Source organism: Pongo pygmaeus, chromosome 17 (genome assembly GCF_028885625.2).
Source record: "Pongo pygmaeus isolate AG05252 chromosome 17, NHGRI_mPonPyg2-v2.0_pri, whole genome shotgun sequence".
Taxonomy (NCBI): domain Eukaryota; kingdom Metazoa; phylum Chordata; class Mammalia; order Primates; family Hominidae; genus Pongo; species Pongo pygmaeus.
The window spans coordinates 31526382-31554319 of NC_072390.2; the positions used below are offsets into that span (position 1 = coordinate 31526382).

Below are 27938 nucleotides of genomic sequence, written 5' to 3' on the forward strand. Positions count from 1 at the left end.
GGGGTTCACCATGTTGCCCAGGCTGGTTTCGAACTCCTGACCTCAGATGATCCACCTGCCTTGGCTTTCCAAAGTGCTGGGATTACAGGCGTGAGCCACCGTGCCTGAGTATATCTCTTTGTACAGATCTTTAAGGGTAGCTTTAGGTATTATAATTTATCAGAATCTAATGACATCATCATTTTTACCAGTTTAAATGAAGTGTAAAAATCTTAAAACTGTGCAAGTGTGGAGCCAGGTGCAGTGGTTCACGCCTGTAATCCCAGCACTTTGGGAGGCCAAGGCGGGCAAATCATGAGGTCAGGAGATCGAGACCATCCTGGCTAACATAATGAAACCCCATCTTTACTAAAAATACAAAAAATTAGCCAGGCGTGGTGGTGGGCGCCTGTAGTCCCAGCTACTCGGGAGGCTGAAGCAGAAGAATGGTGTGAACCTGGGAGGCAGAGCTTGCAATGAGCCGAGATTGTGCCACTGCACTCCAGCCTGGGCGACAGAGCAAGACTCTGTCTCAAAAAAAAAAAAAAAAAAAAAAGTTTGCAAGTGTGCATGGAGATTCTGAGCCTTCCAAAGCAGCCAGGGAATGCCCATCCACCACCTACATAAACAGATACAACAAACACAGCCATGCACACAACAAAATTGAGGCTGTGCCCAGACTCAACTACACCTCTGGCATCTACTAAGGTTGCTTTTCTCACCCCCCTTCTTCCCTGTGGCCCCTGATTCTCGTCTCCTGCCCAATTCCAAGCTGACAAAGTTGACACCACTTACATAAGCTCAACCTAGAACCAAAACCAGATAACTACCACAAATAAGAAGTCATATAAAGCCATGGAAATTTTGTTTCCATCTGAAGGAACTCAGATATGATTGCAGAATTACTATTGGTGATATTTTAGGAACCATGAGGAATGTACCAGGAAAAGAGTAAATGCCATCTCGCTTTCCCGAAGAGAAGATTTTTTTAGACTGCAAATATTTACCTTCATATGAGTCTTGCAAAATTCTAAAATAAACTTTAAAATCGATGGTTTGGGATGATTTCGAAAATGGGAAAACAGCATAGATGTATTAACAAGGGGTATATAGAACTACCCATATTTCCTTCTTTGTCTTAGTTGAGAGAGATACATCACAGGAATGTAACTATACTTAGGATAGCATTCGAAACAGTAGATCACAATTACCTTGCAGGAAAAACAAACAAACAAATGAGGCCTGGGTAATAGGAACATATGTAGTTGGTTAAACAGCTTTTTAGTTAATGGACTGAGCCAACTCACTGATCACTGATCACTGGTGTTACTAAAGGAGATTACTGATTTGCCCATTCTTAGTGAATAATTTGCTAGTGTTTGAGTAAGGATATAGATGACATGCTTATGGGAGGGTACAGGATGGTTAAGACCACAGAAGTTAGAACCAGCTTTCAATTTTGAGTTTACAAACTTGTCGGCTTCAGCTTCCTCATTGAAAATAGGTATAATAATACTTTGTAATTGTTATAATAATCCTTAATATTGGTGTGATAAATAAGATACTGTAGGTAAAGCACTTAAATGCATAAGGCCATGTAACACACTCAGTAAATTGTGGTTTTGTTATTTTTGCTTTTCTCATCACATTAGCTGCTACACATAACTGGCAAGAATAGGTGATATATGCATGTATTGCATAAGAATGACAGAATAGGCCGGGCGCAGTGCTGCACGCCTGTAATCCCAGCACTTTGGGAGGCCAAGGCGGGTGGATCACCTGAGGTCAGTAGTTCACGACCGGCCTGACCAGCATGGTGAAACCCCATCTGTACTAAATACAAAAAAATTAGCCAGGCATGATGGTGCATGCCTGTAATCCGAGCTACTTGGGAGACTGAGACAGGATAATCGCTTGTACCTGGGAGATGGAGGTTGCAGTGAGACGAGATCACGCCATTGCACTCCAGCCTGGGCAACAAGAGTGGTGAAACTCCGTCTCAAAAAAAAAAAAAAAAAAAAAGGGATAGACCTTTCATTTCCCTTTAACTGAAGCAAAGGATCAAAATTTGGGATAATCTAACATCATTTGATATAAAGAAGATCTAAAAGTCACCCAAAAAGAGCTTACCAGAAGTCAAAAATGAGATTATAGGCCATGTGTGTTAGGGTTCTCTAGAGGGACAGAACTAATAGGATAGATGTATATATACAGAGGTGTTTATTAAAGAGTATTGACTCACGTGATCACAAGGTAGAGTCCCACAATAAACTCTCTGCAAGCTGAGGAGCAAGGAAGATAATCCAAGCCCCAAAATCTTAAAAGTAGGGAAGCCAACAGTGCAGCCTTCAGTATGTAGTTGGAGGTCCAAGAGTCCTAGGACGAAGAACTTAGAGTCCGATGTTCAAGGGCAGGAAGCATCCAGCACAGGAGAAAGATACAGTCTGGAAGACTAAGCCAGTCTAGTCTTTCCATGTTCTTCTGCCTGCTTTTATTCTGGCAGTGCTGGCAGCTGATTAGATGGTGCCCACCCAGATTAAGGGTGGGTCTGCCTTTCCCAGTCCACTGACTCAAATGTTAATCTCCTTTGGCAACACCCTCACAGACACACCCAGGAACAATACTTTGCATCCTTCAATCCAATCAAGTTGACACTCAATATTAACCATCACACCATGCAATCCAAAGCTTTCCCAGGCTGCATCCCAGCAGGATTTCCTACAGAATGTGGATGATAATGGCCATTCTGTATTCCTAACTTGTCAGCCACATTTGAAAGGTGGAGTATCATTCGGGGTGCCTTGTTGTCAAAGAGAAATTAACAATTGTCTGACTTTAGAAAAGAGTCATCAAGATTATGGAGAGCCTGGAAATGTTGACATAAGAGGAATAGAGGGTCATGTCACCTAAAGAAAGGAAGGCTTGGCAGATACATGATTGCTGTGTTCAGAACCATTGAAGGCCATTACACAGAAGAGATACCTTTTTTGTGACCTTTCAGCATGCCGATAGTGAGTTCAAATAGACGTAGAGCATTTAACAATAGGGATTAGAAGAAAACCAACATTAAAGGAATTATTTAAGAGTCTCTCTTTAGTTGCTCTTATAATTCCTAAAGTGAAGTCAGAATATGAAGCAATTTGTGAAAAAAAAAAAAAACTATCAAAATACTTTTACACTAGCTTTAACTGCTCCAATTTGTCAGTGTCAGCTTACATCTGTGTAAGTACATCTGCTCTCAAAATTGAAAGAAACACATTGTATTCAGCTCAAAGCAGCATGTAGGTCACTACTTCCATCCCTTCCTAAGAATTACTATTGTGGGCTGCCTGGTACAATTTAAATTGTCATTACATCTTTCTTAGCGATAAATTGATTTCTTTTCTTGCTGGTTCATAAACTGATACTGTTGTCAACAGTCTTTCAGCAATCTCTAACTGCTTATGAAATTGTTTTTCTGGATGTCTTAATCTTGGCAATACAATGAATTCTCAACAATATTATATTGAGTTTTAATTCTATTACTGTTTTTCACCAACTGATAGAAGTATCATTTTTCTATTTTCAGCCACGGCCATAATAGTCCCTGAAGTACTACTATATTATTTAGCATCCTTAAAACTGGCACTGAATTATCAACAAAGTGCCTCCTCAGGGTGGGGGAAATGATAGTTTGTTTTTATTATGTTGGTCCCCAAATGTTGGTAGCAAAATTACTGAGAAATGAAATAGAAAAGATTAAGTTCTCCTGTTAAAGAGAGATTCCTACTTCTGGGTATACACCTGAAAGAATTGAAAGCAGGGACTGAGGCTGGGCACGGTGGCTCACACCTGTAATCCCAGCACTTTGGGAGGCTAAGGCTGGCAGATCACAAAGTTAGGAGTTTGAAACCAGCCTAGCCAACATGGTGAAACCCCGTCTCTACTAAAAATACAAAAATTAGCCCGGTGTGGTGGCATATGCCTATATTCCCAGCTACTCAGGAGGCTGAAGCAGGAGAATAGCTTGAACCTGAGAGGCAGAGGTTGCAGTGAGCCTAGATCGTGCCACTGCACTCCAGCCTGGGCAACAGAGTGAGACTCCATCTTAAAAAAAAAAAAGAAAGAAAGAAAGCAGGGACTGAAACAGATACACTCATACTCATTCACAATAACCAAAAGGTAGAAGCAACCCAAGTGTTCATCTATGGCTGAATCGATAAACCAAATCACATTCAATAGAGTATGATTCAGCCTTGAAGGAAGGAAATCCTGTCACACATGACAATGTGGATGGACCTTGAAGACATTATGCCAGGAGAAATATAAGACAGTCACAAAAGGACAAATTTTGTATGATTCCACTTATATGAGGTTCCTAGAGTGACCAAATTCATAGATACAGAAAGTAGAATGTTGGTTGCCAGAGGCTATGGGAGGGAGGGAAATGGGGAGTTAGTGTCTAATGGGTACAGAGTTTCAGTTTGGGATAAGAAAAAACTTTTGGAGATGGACAGTGGCAGTGATTGCACAAAAATGTGACTATCCTTAATGCCACTGAACTGTACCCTTAAAATGGTAAATTCGGTGGATTTTATATTATGTGTATTTTGCCACAATGAAGGGGGAGCACGAGAAAGACAGAGAGACAGACAGATGTTTATTATGCAGTAAATTCACACAATTCCATAAGGTGGATATTGTTAGCTCTGTTTTAAAGAGGAAGCTGTGGCTTGCACAGTGCCATGGACCCAACGAAAACTCAGACTGATGAACCAATGTTCAACGAATTGAAGAGCCAAATCCACCAGAACAAACTTCCTGCTGTAAAACTATTTATGCTAAAGGGAACCACCTCCCACAGAAAATCACATTTTTCTCTGGATTATTGTAATTGATTTGGTGATCAATTTGGTCCTACGCAAATGGAAATTAAGTGAAGGTAATTGCAGGAGTTATTTTAAGGCAATGCATAAGTATTGTTTTTATGAAACTGGCAGCCCTGGACCAGAAGGAGGAGGTGCCCCACTTAGCTTTAGTTGCTGTTCAGTTCTGGACAGTGATTTGCCCACATGTGTATGCACTGCATTTTCACACAGACCTCCTGCGATCATGAAAGCAGGCCATAGCCCAAAACTCCTGCCTGGCATGCTTTAGAAACAATTCTTTCTGTACTGCCTGCTGTATCCCCAGCCAGCTGGCACTAAAACTCTACTAGGCACATTGAAGTATTAAGATAGATTATTTCCTTACTGCTCCCAAAAAAAGAAACTAATTCCCCTGGGCCTGACTGTACTCTAGATATCAGGTAAAAGCTGTTGCCGCTTGCCTCCCAGTAGCAGAGCTCAGCAGGTCTGACCTCTCAACTGCTTCTTCTTGGATTGGCCCTGTGTCGCCCCTCCTGTCTTCCTTCCACAGTTCCCTGATTTTCTCCAGGCCCTCATCACAGTCCCACTGCGCCTCTTGTCACAATGTCTTGGCCAGGCTTCACACCCTACCACCCCTGCCCCACACACACTTACATAACAAACATATAAGGAGGCCTAATACATGTCAGACACTGTGCTGACATTGGGGATTACAATGATGTATTCCCATGATGCCAGCTGTGGTCGCTGCCCTCGGGAAGCCCACGTTTTAATGAAGAAACTGACCAGCAGAGCATTACAGCACACTTCAATAGGCCTCTGACAAGAACAGGCTCAGCTTTGGATACACCAGCATCCTGAGTGTCTGGCATCCCGGCCGCTGCCTGTACCTCTGCCTCCAGGCTTTTGCCCTTTCAGCTCCCTGGATCTAGAATGACTATGTCTGGCTCACTTTTACCTGGTGACAGTCTTACCACTCAGGGTCTAACTCAAAACCACTTTCTGTCTGAAGCTTTCCCTAATGCCTGCACTCCAAATTAGTCTCTTCTTTTTCTACCCTCTTATGGTTGCTTGCTTGCACATCTGTTATAAGCTTAACATGAATTATATTGAAGTCAGTTCTGCATGTTCATCTTAACCTGGAGACGTGAAATTCTCAAGGGCAGGAATCACATGTCCTCCATAACATCCAGCATAAGCGTGATGCATAGTCAGCGTTCATTTTGTATTGCTTTAAATCTAATGTTGCATAGCCTTGATAATTGAGGAAAGAACATTTAAGTTCCAAGTGCCACAAGAGTCTAAATATGATGGATAAACATATTTGGCATGCTGAAAGAATTGCATTTTATGTTGATAATTTCTACGTCTGATGAATTATTATGGAAAGGACAACACCTTCATTTTGGATAAAGCCTACTTGATAACTAAAATGGGTTATCCCAGCTTCTAGCATGTGGCTTTGCACATAGTGAGCCTGTGGTTTTCGAACAGTTTCTCCAGTTGAACATTCAGAAATCCCCAACCAAATCAGGTTGGTTTTTTTTTTTTTTGGCAGAGCAATATAGATGGAGCAAATCATAAGTTGCAGCGTCAACCGAATCCCCAAGATTATTCTCTCAACTCCCTTTCACCCTACCCTGAACCCTGAGCTTCTAGGAGATACAAAGTCTACAGCTCTTCACAATAGCAATGTCTCCCAGAAATAATGATGACATTTATGCCCTGTGTCAAACCTTTACGGAGGAAGAACAAGAATATAGAAGGGGTCTATAGGAGTTTGTTCCTCTAATTTGTATCCTAAACTTTAGAAGTTGTCCCTATGTATAAACTGAGATCTTCGGATGGGGCACATCGGTTGGTGAAATGGATCCCTTTATGAAGTTACACTCCTAAGAAACAGAAGGAAAAATTGATGTTTAAGGAAAACTATGTTGTTGCAAAAGATGTAAAATTTGAAAAGGGACTCTGGCTGGCAATGCAAATATCTGGAACAAAGGAAGGAAAGTCGGGCATCTGCAATCCTACTATGTGTGACGCTTATGCTGGAGGAGTCGTATGCATGAGTCGTATGCATGACTAATCCGACTATGCATGACGCTTATGCTGAATGTTATGAAGGACATGTGATTCCTGCCCTTGAGAATTTCACATTTCCAGGTTAAGAAGGACATGCAGAACTGACTTCAATATAATCCATGTTAAGCTTATAAATAGATGTGCAAGAAAGCAACCATAAGAGGGTAGAAAAAGAAGAGACTCATTTGGAGTGCAGGCATTAGGGAGAGCTTCAGACAGAAAGTGGCTTTGAGTTAGACCCTGTGTCTGTAAATAAAAATAGTCTGTAAATAATTTTGGCCAATAATGATCAATATCATCAAGAGATTCACTGTAAACTGAAGCTCTCATTATTACAGCTTCATAGAAATTTTGAGCTCTCTCATTTTACAGATTAGAAAACTGAATCCCAAGAGTTTAAAGTCATTTTTTTCAGTCTTTCAAATAGTTAATGACAAAGCCAAGACTTATTGTCCAGTGTCCAGATTTCACTGGTCAGGTTTGAATACATTGGGTATTGTGTAAAATTTTTGTTCCTGTTTCTTGACTGTTTGTACAGGCTAGAAACTCCAATAATGATGCTGAAATGAAGTGATAAGAACAGTTATCCTCGCCTTGCTCTCAGTCTTTTTTTTTTTTTTTTTCTCAAGATAGAGTCTCGATCTGTCACCCAGGCTGGAGTGCAATCTTGGCTCACTGCAACCTCCGCCTCCCCGGTTCAAGCAATTCTCTGCCTCAGCCTCCCGAGTAGCTAGGATTACAGGCACCCACCACCACGCCTGGCTAATTTTTTTGTATTTTTAGTAGAGACGAGGTTTCACCGTCTTGGCCAGGCTGGTCTTGAATTTCTGACCTCATGATCCACCCACCTTGGCCTCCCAAAGCGCTGGGATTACAGGCAAGAGCCACCGTGCCCACCCTCTCTCAGTCGTATAAAAAAAGCCTTCAGTCTTCCACCATGAAGTGTGATATTCCCTGCTGGTCTTTAGTAGATGCCCTTTGTGAGATTAAAAAAGTTTTCTGCTATTTCAAGTTTATTCAGTCTTTATCATTAATAGCTGTTGGGTTTAATCAAATGCATTATCTACTTCTATGTGAGATGATCTTGTGGGTTTAGTCCTCTGTTTCATTAATATGGTGTATTATATTAATTGATTTTCAGATACTAAACCAACCTTGCATTCCTGAAGTATGTCTGACTTGGTCATCATGTGTAATCCTTTTTGTGTTTTGTGGGATTCCGTTTGCTATTGTTTCATTGGGAATTTTTGGATGTATATTAATGAGGGCTATTAGTAGGTAGTTTCCTTTCCTTGCACTATTTATTTATTTATTTATTTAATTTGAGATGGAGTCTCACTCTGTTGCCCAGGCTGGAGTGCAATGGCACAGTCTTAGTAGGTAGTTTCCTTTCCTTGCACTATTTATTTATTTATTTATTTATTTATTTAATTTGAGATGGAGTCTCGCTCTGTTGCCCAGGCTGGAGTGCAATGGCATAGTCTTGGCTCACTGCAACCTCTGCCCCCTGGATTCAAGCGATTCTCCTGCCTCAAGCCTCCTAAGTAGCTGGGACTACAGGCACATGCCACCACACCAGGCTAATTTTTGTATTTTTAGTAGAGATGGGGTTTCGCCATTTTGGCCTTGCTGGTCTTGAACTCCTGACCTCATGATCTGCCTGCCTTGGCCTCCCAAAGTGCTGGGATTACAGGCGTGAGCCACCGCGTCTGGCCTCCTTGCATTATCTTTCGCTTTGATCTCAGGGTGATACTACTCTCATGGATTGAGTTTGGAAATATTTATTCTTCCTTTATTTTCTGGAAGGGTTGGTGGACGATTGATATTACCTCTTTAAATGTTTGACATAATCCACTAGTGAAACAATCTGAGCCTGAACTATTATTTATGGAAAGATTTTTATTTAAAAATTAAATTTATTTACCTGTTGGAGATCCATTCAGATTTTTTATTTCTTGTTGAGGCAGTTTTGGTAATTTGGGGGTTTTTTTAGAATTTTTTTCTATTTCGTCTCAGTTGCTGACTTCAGTATTCTCTTATAATCTTTTTACTTTCTGATGTCAGTCATAATGTTTCCTCTCTTTTTTTCTAATTTTGATCATTTGTTTCTTCTCTTTGTTCTTGTTTAATCTTGCTAAAGTATTGATTTTTTTAAAGAGCCTACTTTTGTTCAAAAACAACTAATTTGTTTTTCTTTTCTTTCGCTTTCCATTTCATTTATTTCCACTATAATAGCTATTATATGCTTCATTCTGCTTGCATTGGATGTAAATTGCTCTTTTTCAAGACTATTAAGGTGAAAGTTTAGATTATTAATTTGAGATAATTTCTTTTTTCTAACGTAGATATTTAACGTTATTAATTTTCTTATAACTACTCTTTTAACTGCATCCTATAAGTTTTCATATGTTGGGTTTCTATTGTTATTTAGTTCAAAATACTTTGTAATTTCCCTTGCAACTTTTTCTTTGACCTACAGTTTTTAAAAATGTGTGGTGTAGGCTGGGCACTGTGGCTCACGCCTGTAATCCCAGCACTTTGGAAGGCCGAGGCGGGCAGATCACAAGGTCAGGAGATCGAGACCATCCTGGCTAACACGATGAAACCCCGTCTCTACTAAAAATACAAAAAATTAGCCAGGCGTGGTGGTGGGCACCTGTAATCCCAGCTACTCGGGAGGCTGAGGCAGGAGAATGGCGTGAACCCGGGAGGCGGAGCTTGCAGTGAGCCGAGATCGTGCCACTGCACTCCAGCTTGGGCGACAGAGCGAGACTCTACCTCAAAAAAAAAAATAAATGATGTTTAGTGTAATTTCTAAATGATTGTGTGGTTCCAAAATTTCCTTTTGTTACTAATTTCCAGTTTATTTCTATTATAATTACTGAACATACTTTGTCTACTTTCAATCTTCTAAAATTTATTCAGGCTTGTTTTATGACCTATTATGTGGTCTATCCTAGAGATAGTTCAGTGCACTTGAAAATAGTATGTATTCTGGTTTTGTTTAGTGGAGTGTTCTATAGATATCTGTTAGTTCTGTTTGGTTGATAGTGTTGTCAAGGTCTTTGGTTTCCTTGTTGATTTTGTCTAATTGTGTTATCCATTGCTGAGAGTCTTGACTCAATACTTGTATTGAAGTGTCTGACTACTATTGTTGAATTACTCATTTATACCTTCAATTCTGTCAGTTTGTGCTTCATGTATTTTGGGACTCTATTGTTAGGTGCATATGTTTATAATTGTAACATTTTTCCTGATGTACTAAGACTTTTGTTGTTGTAAGATGCCCCTTGTGTCTTTATTAACTTTGTTTTTTGTCCTAAAGTATATTTGGTCTGAAATTAGTGTAGCCTCTCCAATTCTTTTTTGGGTTTTGTTTTTGTTTTTTGTTGTTTTTTGTTGTTTTTTGTTTTTTGCATGCTATATTTTTGCAAGCCTTGTACTTTCAACCTATTTGTGTCTTTGAATTGAAAGTCTCTGACAGACTGCATAGAGTTGGATTCTGTTTTTTATCCAGTCTGACAATCTCTACCTTTTGACTGGGACGTTTAATCCATTTGCACGTAATATAATTATTTCTGTGGTAGGATTTAGATTTGCCATTTTGCTATTTGTTTTCTATATGTCTGTGTCTCTTTGTTGCCTCTATTCCTCCATTATTGCTTTCTTTTGTGTTATATGTAGTTTTTCTAGTGAAAAAATCCTTTGGTTTTCTTTACTAAATATTTTTAAATTATTTTCATAATGGTTACTCTAGAGATTACAATATGTATCTTATCTTAATCTAGTTCAAATCAATATTATTATAGTAGTATGATATGAACTACAATTAATTATAGCAGTTATAATTTAATACTGCATCTTTACATTTGCCTACATTTCTCTCCACTGCAAATGGTGCCATGCATGGTCTATAAATTTTCATGTGCATATGTTTTAATAAACTTTAATTTTTTATAATACATATATATATATATTTTTTTTTTTTGAGACGGAGTCTTGCTCTGTCGCCAGGCTGGAATGCAGTGGCACAATCTCTGCTCACTGCAACCTCCGCCCCCTGGGTTCAAGCAATTCTCCTGCCTCAGCCTCCCAAGTAGCTGGGACTACAGGCACACACTGCCACGCCCAGCTAATTTTTTGTGTGTGTTTTAGTAGGGACAGGTTTCACCATGTTGCCCAGGCTGGTCTCAAACTCCTGAGCTCAGGCAATCCACCCGCCTCGGCCTCCCAGAGTGCTAGGATTACAGGTGGATTACAGGTGCTAGGATTACAGCCACCCCCCACCCCTCTTTTATAATATAGTTGTACACATTTTATGGTAGTAAGTTATAAAATAAACAAGCGTCTACATATACTTTATGCATTCATGATATACCTAATTCTTTTTTAATTTTTAAAATATTTCTAGGCCACAGTTTGTCTGCAGCTTTTTTCAAATTGTTGCAAATCTTCAAAAAAAAAATTCCAATACATTTATTGAAGAAAACTAGTGCTCAAGTGGACCCATACAGTTCAAACCTGTGTTGTTCAAGGGTCAACTGTATTCAGTATTATAAGTCATCTAGAGATTATTTAAAGTAGGAGGCTGAGTACGGTGGCTCATGCCTGTAATTTCAGCACTTTGGGAGGCAGAGGCAGACAGATTGCTTGGGCCCAAGAGTTCAAGACCAGCCTGGACAACATGGTGAAACCTCATCTCTACTAAAAATACAAAAAAATTAGCAGGGTATGGTGGCATGTGCCTGTAGTTCCAACTACTCAGGAGGCTGAGATGAGAGGACCACCTGAGCCTGGGAACTGAAGGCTGCAGTGAGCCGTGATTGTGCCACTGCACTCTAGCCTAGATGATGGGAGTGAGACTCTGTCTCAAAAATAAATAAATAAAATAGATGGGAGGATATGCATAGGTTATTTGCAAATACTATGCCATTTACATAAGGGACTTGAGCATCTCCAGGTTTTGGTATTTGCAGGGAGTCCTGGAACCAATCCCCCACAGATTCCCAAGGACAACTGTATTTTTAAGCCTGGCTTCCTTGGGTTCACTGTGAAATCAGCGTAGTTTAGTGATCAGCCAATGATTGGTCAGAATATGTCTTTAAATACCTTAAGCCAACAAGTCTTCCACCTTTGCTAAGGGAAACTGTATGTGAAGGCATACTTCCAAATTTCAGGCAGCTTACAAATCAGCCTTAGCATTTACTTCCTGCTTGTACAGGATCTCAAGGTCAGCCACAGGTGGAGCCCCTTTCCTTTCCCAGGTCTTTCCTCAGCATGCACACATCCCTGTAACATGCACAAAGTCTTCTGGATTCTCAGCAATATGTCAGAACTTTTCAAGTTCCCTAGGTCTTTCTTTGAAATTTTGGGCCAAGTTCTTTGTTGTTTTCAATAACAGCCTAGGGATAGGGCTTTTCCACAGAGCAGACCTTCCAATCAGATCAAATAGTTCCGATGCCCTGGGATCCAGGCTTTCGAGGGGAGATGTGAGACCAATAAAACTATTAACTGTTCACTGGAGATGGTGGTTTCAACAGAGCTCCAAAAGGGTGCATCCCCTCTGTTGGCTGCAAGGCTGCCATCTGTTCACAGCTAGCATGCCAGCGCCGGGGAGCAGGGCAATGGGCATATCCCCAAGTTAAATCTCCAAAGACCCCATTGTTTTTATCTAAAATCAGCAGTTTTTCTTGGATAAATGAGTTTGTTTGTTCTCTGCCTTTGGTTACTTAGTTCAGGAATGGTTGATTTTAATAGTTTTGCCAATATGTTAACCTAATTCCTCTCTGTCATTCCAGAAGTCCCACCTCCTTATGTAAAGTTTCTTGCTCATTTATCTCAAATGTTTTCCTATAAAATTTTTATGCGCTGACACAAAAATTTTTACGTGATTGTTTATTACAGCATTATTCATAATAGCCAAAAAAATAAAAACAAGCCAACTGTCCATCAACTGATAAATGGACAGATTTTGGTGTATATTCATACGGTGCAATATTATTCAGCTATACAAAGGAATGAAGTACTGATACATGCTACAACATGGATGAACCTTGAAAACATCATGCTAGGGCTGGGTGCAGTGGCTTGCACCTACATGTAGTCCCAACTACATGGGAGCTGAGGCAGGAGGATTGTTTAGGCCCAGGATTTGGGAGCTGCAGTGAGCTGTGATCATGCCACTGCACTCCAGCCTGGGCAGCAGAGTTAGAACTCATCGCAAAAAAGGAGAAAGAGAGAGAGGGGTAGGGGGGGAGAGGGGGAGAGAGAGAGAGAGAGTGGAGAGAGAGAAAGAGAGAAAAGAAAGAAAGAGAGAGAAGGAAGGAAGGAAGGGAGGGAGGGAGGGAGGGAGAGAGAGAGAGGGAGGGAAGAAAATATCATGCTAAGTTAAAGAAGACAGATACTAAAAGCCACGGATTGTATGATTCCATGTACATGAAGTGTCCAGAACAGGCAAAGGCATAGAGACAAGGGGTAGATGAGGGATTTGGGCTAGGGAAGAATGGAGAGTGACTATAATGGGCATAAGATTGGAGGGGGGATGATGAAAATGTTCTAAAATTCAGTAGTAATTATGATTACATAATTCTATGAATATACTAAAAATCACTGAAGTACACACTTTAAAAGGGTGAGTTTTATGGTACTGTGTATAAATTATATCACAATAAAACTTTATGAGCCGGCCGTGGTGGCTCACACCTGTAACCTCAACCCTTTGGGAGGCCAAGGCAGGCAGATTACTTGAAGTCAGGAGTTCGAGACCAGCCTGGCCAACATGATGAAACCCTGTCTCCACTAAAAATACAAAAATTAGCAGGGTGTGGTGGCACATGCTTGTAATCCCAGCTACTTGGGAGGCTGAGGTAGGAGAATCACTTGAACCTGGGCAGCAGAGATTGCAGTGAGCCGAGATCGCACCACTGCACTCCAGCCTGGGTGACAGAGTAAGACTCCACCTCATTAAAAAAAAAAAAAAAGAAGAAGAAGTCCAGGCACAGTGGCTTACACCTGTAATCCCAGCACTTTGGGAGGCCAAGGCAGGCAGATCACGAGGTCAGGAGTTTGAGACCAGCCTGGCCAATATGGTGAAACCCTGTCTCTACTAAAAATACAAAAATTATCCAGGCTTGGTGGCACACACCTCTAGTCCCAGCTACTCGGGAGGCTAAGGCAGAAGAATCACTTGAACCTGGGAGGCAGAGGTTGCAGTGACACAAGATCGTGCCACTGCACTCCAGCCTGGGTGACAGATTGAGACTCCGTCTCAAAAAAAAAAAAAAAAAAAAAATTTTGTCGGGGCACAGGAGGATCACTTGGGACCAGGAGTTCCAGACCAGCCAGGGCAACATAACAATACCCCGTCTCTACAAAAAAATTTTTAATTAGCCAGGTGTAGTGACACACACCTGTGGTCCCAGCTACTTGGGAGACTGAAATGGAAGGATTGCTTGAGCCCAGGAGTTCGAGGCCTCAGTGAGCTGTGATTGCACCATTGCACTCCAGCCTGGGCAACAGAGTGAGACCCTGACTCAAAAAGAAAAAAGAAAGAAAATGAAAAATGTTTTACAGCAAAGTATTTTAGGTCTAGAATAATGATCGACTGAGTTACCCTCTTCATTTATTTATTTACTCATCCATTTCGTGAGATGATTTAAAGACAGTGCCTGGCATAAAGGAAGCACTCAAGTGTTAGGGGTTATTAGTGGTAATTAAAGTAAGGCATTTAAGTGCCAGTGTACCACTGTGTAACAAAAATGAATGAAATATTGATTCTGCTTCTAAGAGCTCAGAAATCTGAAAAGTACACAAACGTATAACCTAATATTAATAATTACAACAATGGGAAAAGTGTGTAACCGAGAAGTATAAAAGCCACTATAGGGGTACAGATGGAGGACTTTAGTCTGGGAAGAACAAAGGAGGCCTTCTGAAGGGAAATGACCTAAATAGAGGTTCTAACACCCAGTGACCTGCTAAAATGAGTTGAAGAGTTTGGTGGGTGGAAAGCGGAGGAAGGAGAGCATTCCAAGCGATAGAAACAGCGTGTGCAAAGATGAAACTTGCGAGGGCATGCGTGATTACGTGGAGAAATAGCAAACGAGGAGACTGGAAAACCAGGTAAAGAATTTAGAGTTTCTCCTGTGGTTAAGAGGATTCACCCAAGCAGCCTACGTAAGATAGTGTCAAAGTAACTAGCAGGACAAGAGAGATGCATTCAAGGGTACAGGACTCGTGATAGGAGCATGGTTAGGAGGATCAAGGTGAAGCCTGGACTGAGGAAGCAGTAGAGCAAGAAGTGCTGAAGGAGAGAGAGGCAAGAACTGAATATGGAACTACCATTCAACCCAGCAATCCCACTACCAGATAGATATCCAAAGGAAAATAAATCCTTCTACCAAAAGGACACATGCACATGTATGTTTATTGCAGCACTGTTCACAATAGCAAAGACATGGAATCAATCTAGGTGCCCATCAGCGGTGGATTGGATGAAGAAATATGGTGCATACACACCATGGAATACTACACAGCCATAACAATGAAATCATGTCCTTCACAGCAACATGGATGCAGCTGGAAGCCATTATCTGAAGCAAATTAACACAGGAAACAAAAACCAAATGCCACATGTTGTCACTTATAAATGGGAGCTAAACAGTGGGTACACGCAGACATAAAGATGGCAACAACAGACTCTGGGGACTACTAGAGAGGGGATGGAGGGAGGGGGACAAGGGTCAAAAGACTAACTGTTGGGTACTGTGCTCACTACCTGGGTGATGAGATCAATCGTACCCCAAAACCTCAGTATCACACACAATATATTCATGTAGTAAACCTGCACATGTAACCCCAAATCCAAAAAGTTGGAAATAAGGAAAGAGAGAGAAGAAACCATATTTAAATGTATATAGGAAGAAGAAACAAGAAAATATGATGATCAACTGGATTTGGACAGTTAAGAAAAAGAGACAGGATAAATTTCTGGATTTCTAGTTTGGTTGACTGGGTAGATTTCAGTGCCATTCATCTCAGTGTGGATTAAAAAAATAAGAAAATTTGAGGAGAAAGGTATGTGTTTATTTGGGGTTCTTGACAATTTTTTGGTACTTGTGGAACATCTGGATAGAAATGTACAGTAGTTACTTAAAACTTCAGTTTTGAAGTTCAGGAGATCTCTAGACTACAAATAGATTTGGGAGTGATTAGCATAAGGTTGGTAATAGAAGCCATTGAGGAGATGAGATTGTCCATAAACAGAATGTACAATAAAAACAGAATATAAACAATTATGAAGTATTAGGGAATAAACACATGTAAGGGCAAGTTAGAGGAAGAGGAACCCAAATGAGAATCCAGGCTGGATTCCCCAAGAAATAGGAGATGTTGGCCAGGCGCAGTGGCTCACCCCTGTAATCTCAGCACTTTGGGAAGCCAAGGCAGGCAGATCACTTGAGGTCATGAGTTCAAGACCAGCCTGAACAAAATGGTGAAACCCCCTCTCTACTAGAAATACAAAAAAATTAGCCGGGTGTGGTGGCACCCGCCTATAATCCCAGCTACTTGGGAGGCTGAGGCAGGAGAATCACTTTAACCCAGGAAGCAGAGGTTGCAGTGAGCTGAGATTGCACCACTGCACTCCAGCCTGGTCAACAGAGTGAGACTCTTGTCCATAAAGAAGAAGGAGAAGGAGGAGGAGAAGGAGGAGGAGGAGGAGGAGAAGGAGAAGACAGAATAGGAATGTGGAAGTTAAAAGGCCAAGTTTCCATTGGAATTACCTTCAACACTATGTGATCTCTCAAAGTCATGGTTTCTTTATCTATAAGGTAGTATTAACGGTAGCCAGGCATTGGATAAATGGTAACAAATGTCAGGTATTATTATAAAGTAGAAATAACTCAAGAGGCAACTACAAAAGTAAACAACTTTAATGAAAGTTACATTTCTATACGGATTATAAAGCCATTATAGGTAAGGTTACTGAAAAGAAAGACTTCATTTTACCAAAGCAGATTGACTATTAAATGCCCTGTGTTTGATTCCCTGAAACTAGTTCAACAGAGAACTGTCACCTACTAAGTACCATTTTCCACACCAAAGCCCAAGGGATCAAAGCCTCTCAGTTTAAGCCATTAATGTTTATGAGTATGATTTGATAAAAGTGTCATGACCAAGGCCAAATACTTTCATTTTTGAAATACAATGAAGTTAGATTAACCTCCTGAGGCCATAAAATGTTTCCTCTGAGTCCCATGGAAGAGCCTTATATTCCAATACTTTTGTAAGTCAGAGAGAAGACAACGTGAAAATGAACAAAACTTAGGGTGCAGATGGCTCCATAAGATGGTCCATCACCTCCAAAGATTCTCCCATTAGACTCCGTAACCTGGAAGCATTTCCTTCTTTGGGAGATAAAGCATCTCAGCCATCTAAAGTTATTTTAAGTAATATGTTGCAAAGTTAGTCATTTTGTCTTTTGAGACACTGGTTTAAAACTTTGTGTTCTGATAATTACTGCACATGCTCTTCTTCGCAATGGCAGCCTTCCAGATACAAAGGGTCAAGCTTGTTTGTGTGGTTGGCTCACTGTCACCTAAGAACTTCCCATCATTGGTTGTACTTTAAAATCATGATAATGAATGGGACCTACCAGCCCAACAAAATCAAAATCTCCCTTTAGTTCTGATAAGCTAGGAAAAGTTAACTTAGCATAAGTAATTTAGGGAGAAGGGTGGAAAAAGAAGAGTGTCATTTCGTTAGACCAACATTGAAAATAATTAATGTAACATGAGAGAGTTAATGTTTCTGAATATGCACACTCTCTTTCTTCTGAGCAGATCAACTTTCTTTTGAGGTAAAGACAAAGTCATCGATGCACTATTTTGGTGTTTATTTAATGAGCATTTCTGCATCCGGAGCACATGGGCATATAGTAACCTTTATATTGATAGCGGAGAGTTCTGTTTTATAAGTGGACAAGATAAAATAGTTCATTTCCTTATATTTTGTGTGTTATTAATGTATGCATTGTTTTATCAGGAATGACTCACCAAAGAAGAACTATTCAATTCCTTCTGAATGATGTTTCACTTTGAAATTTGGGAATTGTGCCTTATTTCATAACGAGTGGCCAGAGTGAATGATTGTTGCAATGATGCCTCATTTCCCCATTCAGCCAGCAGACACTCATTTTTCAAAACGCCGGACTTTCACTTCTTCTTTGAATATACACCATTTATGAAACAGCCACTCCCGTCACTGCCCTGATAACATTTGGAATAGCATCATCATTTATGTTGGCAATATCATTGCTCTGGGTCAGGTTGCAAAATAGCGAAAGAAACACATTTGTCATCTAATGCGCAAGTTCTAAGGAGAAGTGAACTTTAGGTTATAAATGCTTCCAGCTACGAATCTCTTTTTCTGAAAAAAGATCTTAAAAGGAAAACGAATTTTTCAGTTTGCTTGTTGGTTGAAATTTTTGGCATTGGTATTATAAAGTGATGCAGTCGGAATCACCATAATAGCACATAACACATGGAAAATATTACCTTGACCTGGCAAACTATTTTCATGTTTGATCACTACTTGAAGGATCCATAGGGCACATTTCTAGAACAATTTTTTTCTTTTACTTTTTTATATTAAAAAATACAGACAGGACCTCACTATGTTGCCCAGGCTGGTCTGGGCTCAAGAGTTCCTGCCACGTAGGCCTCCCAAAGTGCTAGGATTACAGGTGTGAGCCACACTGTACCCAGCCTAGTTTATCTTTTGTAACAGTAAAATGCAATAAGAGATTTACTTTAGATGTTATATTCTAGATCTGTCTTAATTTGGTTTCTCCCTCAGTGCAGCTGCAAAAAGTGATTGCTTATCACATTCTCAGGGTTTAGTATTATTAAGAATAGTTTTTGTCTGTTATATATAAGAAATTCCATACAAGCTTTAAGAATAGATGCAATCGTATACGTTGCTACTAAGAGGACACTTAGAATATAGGGATTATCTTTACAATTTGAGGACATCGAGATGGATGTCCATGAATGTAATGTGTAAATGTATGTTTTTTAAAATCCACATTTCTCTAATTACTAGTGAGATCGAGCATTTTGTCATATGCTTGGTGATATATAAAGTTACTTTCCTGTGAATTTATATATTTATTTTCTTATGATTCCCTCTTTATAAGCTTTGACCATTTTTTATTGTGTTGGTTTCGTTATTTTTATTCATAATTTAAATATTATGCATGTGAACCCTTTTTGCTGCTTAGTGTTGCAAATATGTTCTTATACTCAATGACTATTTTTCTTAACATTGTTGACAGGATCTTTGGCTGAACAAAAGTTTTAAATTTTTATGTACTTCCATTCATTAACCTTTCTGTATATGGCGTCTAAGTTTACCATGATGCTTCTAAAGTCTTTCTCTACCATATTCCTTTGCATTTCTTTAGGCCTTCTTTATTGCCTTCCATAAGGCTTTATAGGTTTTTTATTCATAAAACGTTGATAAATTTCTCTTTAAATTGTTTAAGTATAGAAATTGAGATTATAAAATATAATCTATATTATATTGGAGAACTTTAAGTTTTTAACATATTATTTTTCATCTATATGCTTAGTAGGAATTCATTTTTCCCCAAGTGGATGCAAGAAAGGTCTAACTCCATTATTAAATACTTGATCTTTTCCTTGCCTGTTCCAATTGCCACATTTGCAATGTATTATATTCAAACAGATACTTAGTTCTGTTTCTGGAGTCCTTATTTTATTCTACTGATTTGTCAGTTCCTTTACTAACACGACCCTTTTTCATCATTGCAGCTATAAAGTATAGCTGAGGCCGGGCATGGTGGCGCACTCCTGTAATCCCAGCACTTGGGGAGGCCGAGGTGGGCAGATCACTTGAGGTCAGGAGTTCAAGACCAGCCTGGCCAACATGGTGAAACCCCTTCTCTACAAAAATACAAAAATTAGCTGGGCTTGGTGGCATGTTCCTGTAATCCCAGCTGCTCTGGAGGCTGAAGCAGGAGAATTGCTTGAACCCAGGAGGCGGAGATTGCAGTAAGCGGAGATCGCACCACTGCACTCCAGCCTGGGCAATAAAGCAAGACTCCGTCTCAAAAAAATAAATAAAAATAAAAAATAAAATATAGCTGAGATCAGATAAAGGGCATTCCTCCCCTTGTTTTTTATTTCTTTTTATTTTCTGGCTGTTCTTAGAACTTTTAGACCTCCTTACTCATCATCCACATTTGATTTTCATGTGGATTCTCAAATCTATCTCTTCCTCTCTACTACCACTAATACTTAACTGAGCCCTTTTCCCTTGTTTAGATTATAGCAACATTGCAACCACCTTGACTGGACTTCTTTCTCTAGTATTGACCAGTTTAGTCTACCCTCTAAACTCCGTAAGGAAATCTGATTATTTTGAGGACTCACATAATTTTTTACAACAGCTTTGTTGAAATATAATACACATAACATATAATTCACCCTTTTCAAGTGTACAATTTAATGATTTTCATATATTCAGGTTGTGCAACAAACACTATAACTAATTTTAGAACTGTTTTATCACTGTGAAGAGAAACTCCATACCCTTTAGATATCACTTCCTAATGCCACCATCTTCCTATGCTTTTCCCACCCAGCTCTAGTCAACCACTCATCTACTTTCTATCTTTAGCGATTTGCCTATTCTGGACATTTCATGTAAGTAGAATCATGTAATATGTGGTCTTTTGTAATATGAGGCTTCTTTCAGTTAGCATGATGTTCTCAAAGTTCATCTATATTGTAGCATACATCAATACTTCATTCCTTTTTTTAGCCAAATAGTTCATTTACCACATTTCATCTACTCAGAGTTAGATAGACATTTGGGTTGCTTCCACCTTTTGTCTGTTATGAATAATGCTGCTCTGAACCTCATATAAACTTTAAAATGAGTTTGTTACATTTGATTAAAATTTCTATGGAGATTTAGGGGGCAGTGGCTTATGCCTGTAATCCCAACACTTTGGGAGGCCAAGGTGGGCGGATCACTTGAGGTCAGGAGTTTGAGACCAGCCAGGCCAACATGGTGAAACCCCATCTCTACTAAAAATACAAAAATTAGCCAGCGTGTGTCATCCCGGCTACTCGGGAGGCTGAGGCAGGAGAATCACTTGAACCCAGGAGGTGAAGGTTACAGTGAGCTGAGATCACACCACTGCACTCCAGCCTGGGCGACAGAGTGAGACTCCATCTCAAAAATAGAAAAAAGGTAAAATTTATGTGGAGATTTTTGTCACAATTACATTAAATTTATAGATAAATTTAGGGAAAATTTAAGTTTTTTTACAGGAAAATTGTTGTGGGGGTTTTTTGCATTAATTTAGCACTTACTTATTGCCTTCCATAAATTTTATCATTTTCTTCATAAAATTCTGATGCATTTCTTTTTTATAATTTCTGTGTATTTTATGTTTTGCAATTTTAAAGGGAATTTTTTTCATTAAAATTTTATTTGATGTTACATGGAAAAACTGTTAATTTATATATTGTTACCTTGTATCTAGCTACCTTGAGGATTTCCCTTAAAAGTTCTCATGGTTTTTCAGTTGATTTTCTCTTAATTTACAGATAATTGATTACATAATCTATAAATACTCAAAACTTATCTCTTTACAATGTTTATATTACTTATTTTTAAAAATTTTCTAATTTCAATGGCTAGGATGATCAATAATAGTGGCTATGGGGCATACATCTTTTTCCCTATCAACTTTAATTTATTTAATTAGGAACAATGTTACAGCCAAAATTAAAGAAATCTAATAAAGAAAGAAAGATCTCACCAATACCATGTGAAAACAAACTTTAAAAATAACTAACATTGGCTGGGCACAGTGGCTCATGCCTTTAATCCCAACACTTTGGGAGGCCGAGGCAGGCAGGTCACTTGAGGCCAGGAGTTCAAGACCAGCCTGGCCAACATAGCAAAACCCCATCTCTACAAAAAGTACAAAAATTAGCCAGGCATGGTGGTGTGTGCCTGTTGTCTCAGCTATTCAGGGGCTGAGGCACGAGAATTGATTGAACCCAGGAGGTGGAGGCTGCAGTGAGCCAAAATCATGCCACTGCACTCCAGCCTGGACGACAGAGCAAGGGTCTGTCTCAAAAATTAAAATAAAATAAAATAACTAACATTAAATTGATTATATATGAATAGAAAGACTGAGGAAGAATATACCCCAAACTGCTATGAGTAGTTCTTTTAAGGGTATGGAATTCTACAGACAGGAACAAGGGGAGATGGGGGACCCACCTTCTACTTTGTGAACATCTGTATAGCTTGGCTATTTGCAATTAGCATTTTCTACTTTTATAATTTTACAATGCATCCTAGGATAAATCCAAAGAGTACAAAGTGTATAGTGACTTGTCTTTACATATAAAGATTGAGAGGTATGCCTTTTTAATGGCTAAGGTGTAAGTTCTGTTCACGAAGTTCAATTTCAACTGTATTAGAGAGTTAAAGATGGAAGGAAGGAAGGAAGGAAGGAAGATAAATTGATAGATAAAAATATAGATATAGATATATACCCACTTACTGTTACCAAACAGTCCAAAAACAAAAAGATGGCCACAGGAAAGAAATAGGTACAAAGAAAAGCTTTACAAATTACACAAGTCAGAATTCCAGGGCAGGACAATTGCTGCTTATTATCTGCTTCCTAGGATGGCTAGGAAAATGTGAATGAGGCAATTAGTTCATGATTGAAGAGAATGTTAATTGCTCTCTGATGTCATCAGATCTTGATGATTTCCTATCAAAAGCTCTTCCTTCTGAGACACTGTGGGGGAGTTTAGTAATCATAGAAGGGCATCTATGTCATTTGTCCCAGTATTTAGGGTGCTACATAAATGACAATAGTGCCACATCTTATTGCTTTCTGCATTTTGGAATGTGACTAATGCACCTCTTCCATTGTTCCCTTTCAGAATCTCCAATGAACACTCACCCAAACTCCAGATCCGGAGTCATAGTTACTTGAGGGCAGTGAGTGAAGTCTCCATCAACCGGAGCCTGGACAGCCTCGACCCTGCAGGCTTGCTCACATCACCAAAGTTCCGCTCCAGGAATGAGAGCTACATGCGAGCCATGAGCACCATCAGCCAGGTGAGGGCCGTCAGGGCAGCAGTGGTCAGGAGCCATTAGCGGCAGGAAGGTTAGTGAGAACTGAGAGGGCGTGAGGTGGGGAGGCAGTCGTTCATCCAGTAGACCGTTGATGGATCAGACAGGAGGTCCAGTCAAGTGCTGCAAAGAGCATGCCATGGGTTCAGCCGCAGTAAGCCCCCGGTATCAATGGTCTGCCAGGAGGTGGGGCCCTCTGTAGGTGGATAAAGCACAATGAAGAGGGTCCTTGGAAATTCACTTGAGATCAGGAGTTCAAGATCAGCCTGGCCAACATGGTGAAACCCTGTATCTATCAAAAACACAAAAGTAAGCCCGGCACAGTGGCACCATCTGTGATCCCAGCTACTCTGGAGGCTGAGGCAAGAGAATCACTTGAAACCAGGAGGCAGAGGTTGCAGTGAACCGAGATCACGTCACTGCACTCCAGCCTGGGTGACATAGCAAGACTCTTTCTCAGTTAAAAAAAAAAAAAAAGAAAAAGAAAACCGGCTTTTAAACAAGCAAGGGATATGAATCTAACTTTGATGTAGGATAATTAATCTGGAAAAAAAAAAACAGGAAAGATCGGAGAGAATGAGAAGCTAGAAGCAGAGAGGCTAGTTTGGAAGACACTGTGATCATCAAGGTGAGAATTAATGTTACTGATGGTGGTGGTGACCATAGTGGTGATGTTGGTGTGTTGGTGATAATGATGGCAGTGATGATGATGATGGTGACGGTGGTGATGGTGATGATGGTAGCAGTGATGATAGTGATGGTGATGGTGGTGATGTTGGTGATGGTGTTGGTAGTGATGGTGGTGGTGGTAATGATGGTGATGGCAGTGGTAGTGGTAGTGATAGTAATGGTGATGGTGATGGTGATGGTAGTGGCAGTGATGATGGTGATGGTGGTGACAGTGATGGTAACAGTAATGGCAGTGGTGATTGTGATGGTGGTGATGGTGATGGTGGTGGTGGTGGTGGTGGTGATGGTGATGTGGTGGTGGTTATGATGGTGGTTGTGGTGATTGTGGTGATAGTGATGGTGACAGTGGTGGTGGTGGTGGTTATGATGGTGGTTGTGGTGATTGTGGTGATAGTGATGGTGACAGTGGTGGCGGTGGTGGTTGTGATGGTGGTTGTGGTGATTGTGGTGATAGTGATGGTGACAGTGGTGGCGGTGGTGGTTATGATGGTGGTTGTGATGATTATGGTGATAGTGATGGTGACAGTGGTGGCGGTGGTGGTTGTGATGGTGGTTGTGGTGATTGTGGTGATAGTGATGGTGACAGTGGTGGCAGTGGTGGTTGTGATGGTGGTTGTGGTGATTGTGGTGATAGTGATGGTGACAGTGGTGGTGGTGGTGGTGAGGTGATGATGGTGGTGGTGGTGATGTGATGGTGGTGGTGGTGGTGGTGATGTGGTGGTGGTGGTGATGGTGACAGTGGTGGCAGTGGTGGTGATGATCATGATGGTGGTGGTGTTGGTAATGGGTGGCCATGGTGGTTGTGATGCTGATGGTGGTGGCGGTGGTGGTTGTGATGGTGGTTGTGGTGATTGTGGTGATAGTGATGGTGACAGTGGTGGCGGTGGTGGTTATGATGGTGGTTGTGGTGATTGTGGTGATAGTGATGGTGACAGTGGTGGCGGTGGTGGTTGTGATGGTGGTTGTGGTGATTGTGGTGATAGTGATGGTGACAGTGGTGGCAGTGGTGGTTGTGATGGTGGTTGTGGTGATTGTGGTGATAGTGATGGTGACAGTGGTGGTGGTGGTGGTGAGGTGATGGTGGTGGTGGTGGTGATGTGATGGTGGTGGTGGTGGTGGTGATGTGGTGGTGGTGGTGATGGTGACAGTGGTGGCAGTGGTGGTGATGATCATGATGGTGGTGGTGTTGGTAATGGGTGGCCATGGTGGTTGTGATGCTGATGGTGGTGGCGGTGGTGGTTGTGATGGTGGTTGTGGTGATTGTGGTGATAGTGATGGTGACAGTGGTGGCGGTGGTGGTTATGATGGTGGTTGTGGTGACTGTGGTGATAGTGATGGTGACAGTGGTGGCGGTGGTGGTTATGATGGTGGTTGTGGTGATTGTGGTGATAGTGATGGTGACAGTGGTGGCGGTGGTGGTTATGATGGTGGTGGTGGTGGTGGTGATAGTGATGGTGACAGTGGTGGTGGTGGTGGTGGTTATGATGGTGGTTGTGGTGATGATTATGGTGATAGTGATGGTGACAGTGGTGGTGGTGGTGGTTGTGATGGTGGTTGTGGTGATTGTGGTGATAGTGATGGTGACAGTGGTGGCGGTGGTGGTTGTGATGGTGGTTGTGGTGATTGTGGTAATAGTGATGGTGACAGTGGTGGCGGTGGTGGTTATGATGGTGGTTGTGGTGATTGTGGTGATAGTGATGGTGACAGTGGTGGCGGTGGTGGTTGTGGTGATTGTGGTGATAGTGATGGTGACAGTGGTGGTGGTGGTGATGTGATGGTGGTGGTGGTGGTGATGTGATGGTGGTGGTGATGTTGACAGTGGTGGCAGTGGTGGTGATGATCATGATGGTGGTGGTGTTGGTAATGGGTGGCCATGGTGGTTGTGATGCTGATGGTGGTGGCGGTGGTGGTTATGATGGTGGTTGTGGTGATTGTGGTGATAGTGATGGTGACAGTGGTGGTGGTGGTGGTTATGATGGTGGTTGTGGTGATTGTGGTGATGGTGATGGTAATGCTATGGTGTGGTGCTGGTATAGATGAAACAAGGTATTCAGAAAAAAATTGTGAAATGGTAGGCTGATCACTGAAACATCTGTCAAAATAAGACCCTGAAATAGGAACACTGCTCTCACTCTGTCCCTATCAACAAAATTAAGCTCCCTGCTCTAAATGGAGTCCTGAAGAAAAAAATCAGGAACTGCAGGGCAGGCTCCAAGGGCAGAGTAGGGAGGGAGCCAGGGAAAGCTGTCATGTGGGATTTCATTGCTGACCCATCGTGTGTTTCCTTGCTTTACAGAAATCTCCAAGAACGTGCAAACCTATTTGTGCTAGTTACTGCTTGTCCAATGATATACATTATTCCAATTCTCAGGGACATAGCTGGAGCCTCATTTTGGTGCATTTTGGACTTGTTTTGTTTTTATTTTTTTCACAATAAATAATATAACATTTAAAACTTCTTGGAGCATGTATTTATTCTGCATGGCCTAAAGGTCACACAGTCATTGAGAATTATAAAATGGTCTACAAACCTAGGGGTCATACATGCAGAATACATCAGTGGATTTAAAATATTCTGTTGGAAAAATATTTATATACATTCATGGTTTTCATAACTTTATGGAGAACATTTAATTTCCCCCAGCAGCACACTACCCCTGCAGCTCACTGTTTTTAGTCCCTGGCTGCACATTTGACCTTCTTTAGGGCAACATCACTTTCTAGTGACAGCTTAGTAAGATACCAACAAATCATTGCACAAACACATGGGAGAAGTAATGCTGTCAGGTCAAGCACTGCAATCCCATGATGTAGCCATTTGGCCTTAGGTAAAATGCAGAAAGAATGGCCAGCTGAAATGGATTCCTAATGATACATCATTTTTCTAGTTCCATATTCAATTTTCAAGTAACACAGTATCTTTAAGGATAATTTCAAACGTCCTGTTGTAGTTGCAACATTGTCATTATTCAAAGGAGAATAGTTTCCTCTTCAAAGCAATGCTACTATATATACCCTAGACTTTTCAAAAAGAGGTTGGCTTTTAAGATGTTAGAGCTATTTTCTCAAATAGATCATTAGTAGAAGCTATAATACTATAGAATTTAAGTGCATTATATCTTATTTCCCTTTAAAACCTGACACATTATTCATCAAAGGTTCCTAGAAAGTTGAGTATATGAAGGAGTTGGTCTAGAAAAACTAAATTGCTTCTGTCATTTATTACTCACAGAAGTAAAAGACCTCTAAAAACAGATTGTGCTTGGATGATAAGGAAAAAAATTAAGTGTGTTTTTATGTTTATTATTTTATATTTTTACCATAGGTACATCTAATTTAAAATGAGGGCTTTTAAAAGAGGGCTTGAGAAGAAAGAATTATATTTATAGAAAGTCCGATATTTTTAAAATATGTCATGTAGTCACTGTCATTTCCAAGTTAATTTATGTCTTTATTTATTTCAAGTCCAAATCCTAGGTATTTTCATCTGGAATGGCAAACTAGAAGCCCGCAGACATATTTTCTCTGGCAACATGTTGGGTTTCTACATCCTTTTCTAAAATTATGTAACTAGGCAGCTCTTTTAATACCAGCAGCTTAGCTGTGACTTTGACTTAGGCCATCCCTTCATTATGTGTGTGTGTGTGCATGTGGCATGGTGTGTGCATGTGTGTGTGTGTGTGTGTGTGTGTGTGTGTGTGTGTGTGTGTGTGTAGCGAGAAAGAGAATGAAATGGAAACCTAGATAAATTCATTGTCTGTGGGTACCCAGACAGTCAGTGACAGAGGCTAGGAAACCCAAGTGTCCTGACTCTTAACTAGTAAATGACTTCAATGCCTGCTGGTATTGATGGCAATAATATTGCTAGTAATAGTAGTATTAACAGTAGAAAGAATAACAATGGAATAATTAGTTACCATTTTGTGATTACCTGATACATGCTAGTAGCCTTGCTTATTATCTAATTAATTTCACATCTATTCTGTAAGAAAGATCATTTGTTAATTTATGAATCTCAGTCTCAGAGAGTTGGACTAACATATTTGTTTCCTACTACTATTTTCCCACTACACTATCACAAAAAATAATATCCACCATTTATGGAGTGTGTACCATATGCCTAGACATATAATATGAATTTTGGGCCAA

At 40.4% G+C, this 27938-nt stretch overlaps 1 protein-coding gene across 18 annotated transcripts in view; it reads left to right on the plus strand.

Moving 5' to 3' along the window:
- DLGAP1 (DLG associated protein 1) overlaps window positions 1–27938 on the plus strand; it is a 977987-nt gene that overhangs the window by 710862 nt on the left and 239187 nt on the right. For all 18 annotated transcript variants that reach the window (XM_063653448.1, XM_054461416.2, XM_054461415.2 and 15 more), the window contains one exon: window positions 22907–23084. In XM_063653448.1, the coding sequence (XP_063509518.1) occupies window positions 22907–23084 (178 nt within the window). The remainder of the gene's footprint in view (window positions 1–22906; window positions 23085–27938) is intronic.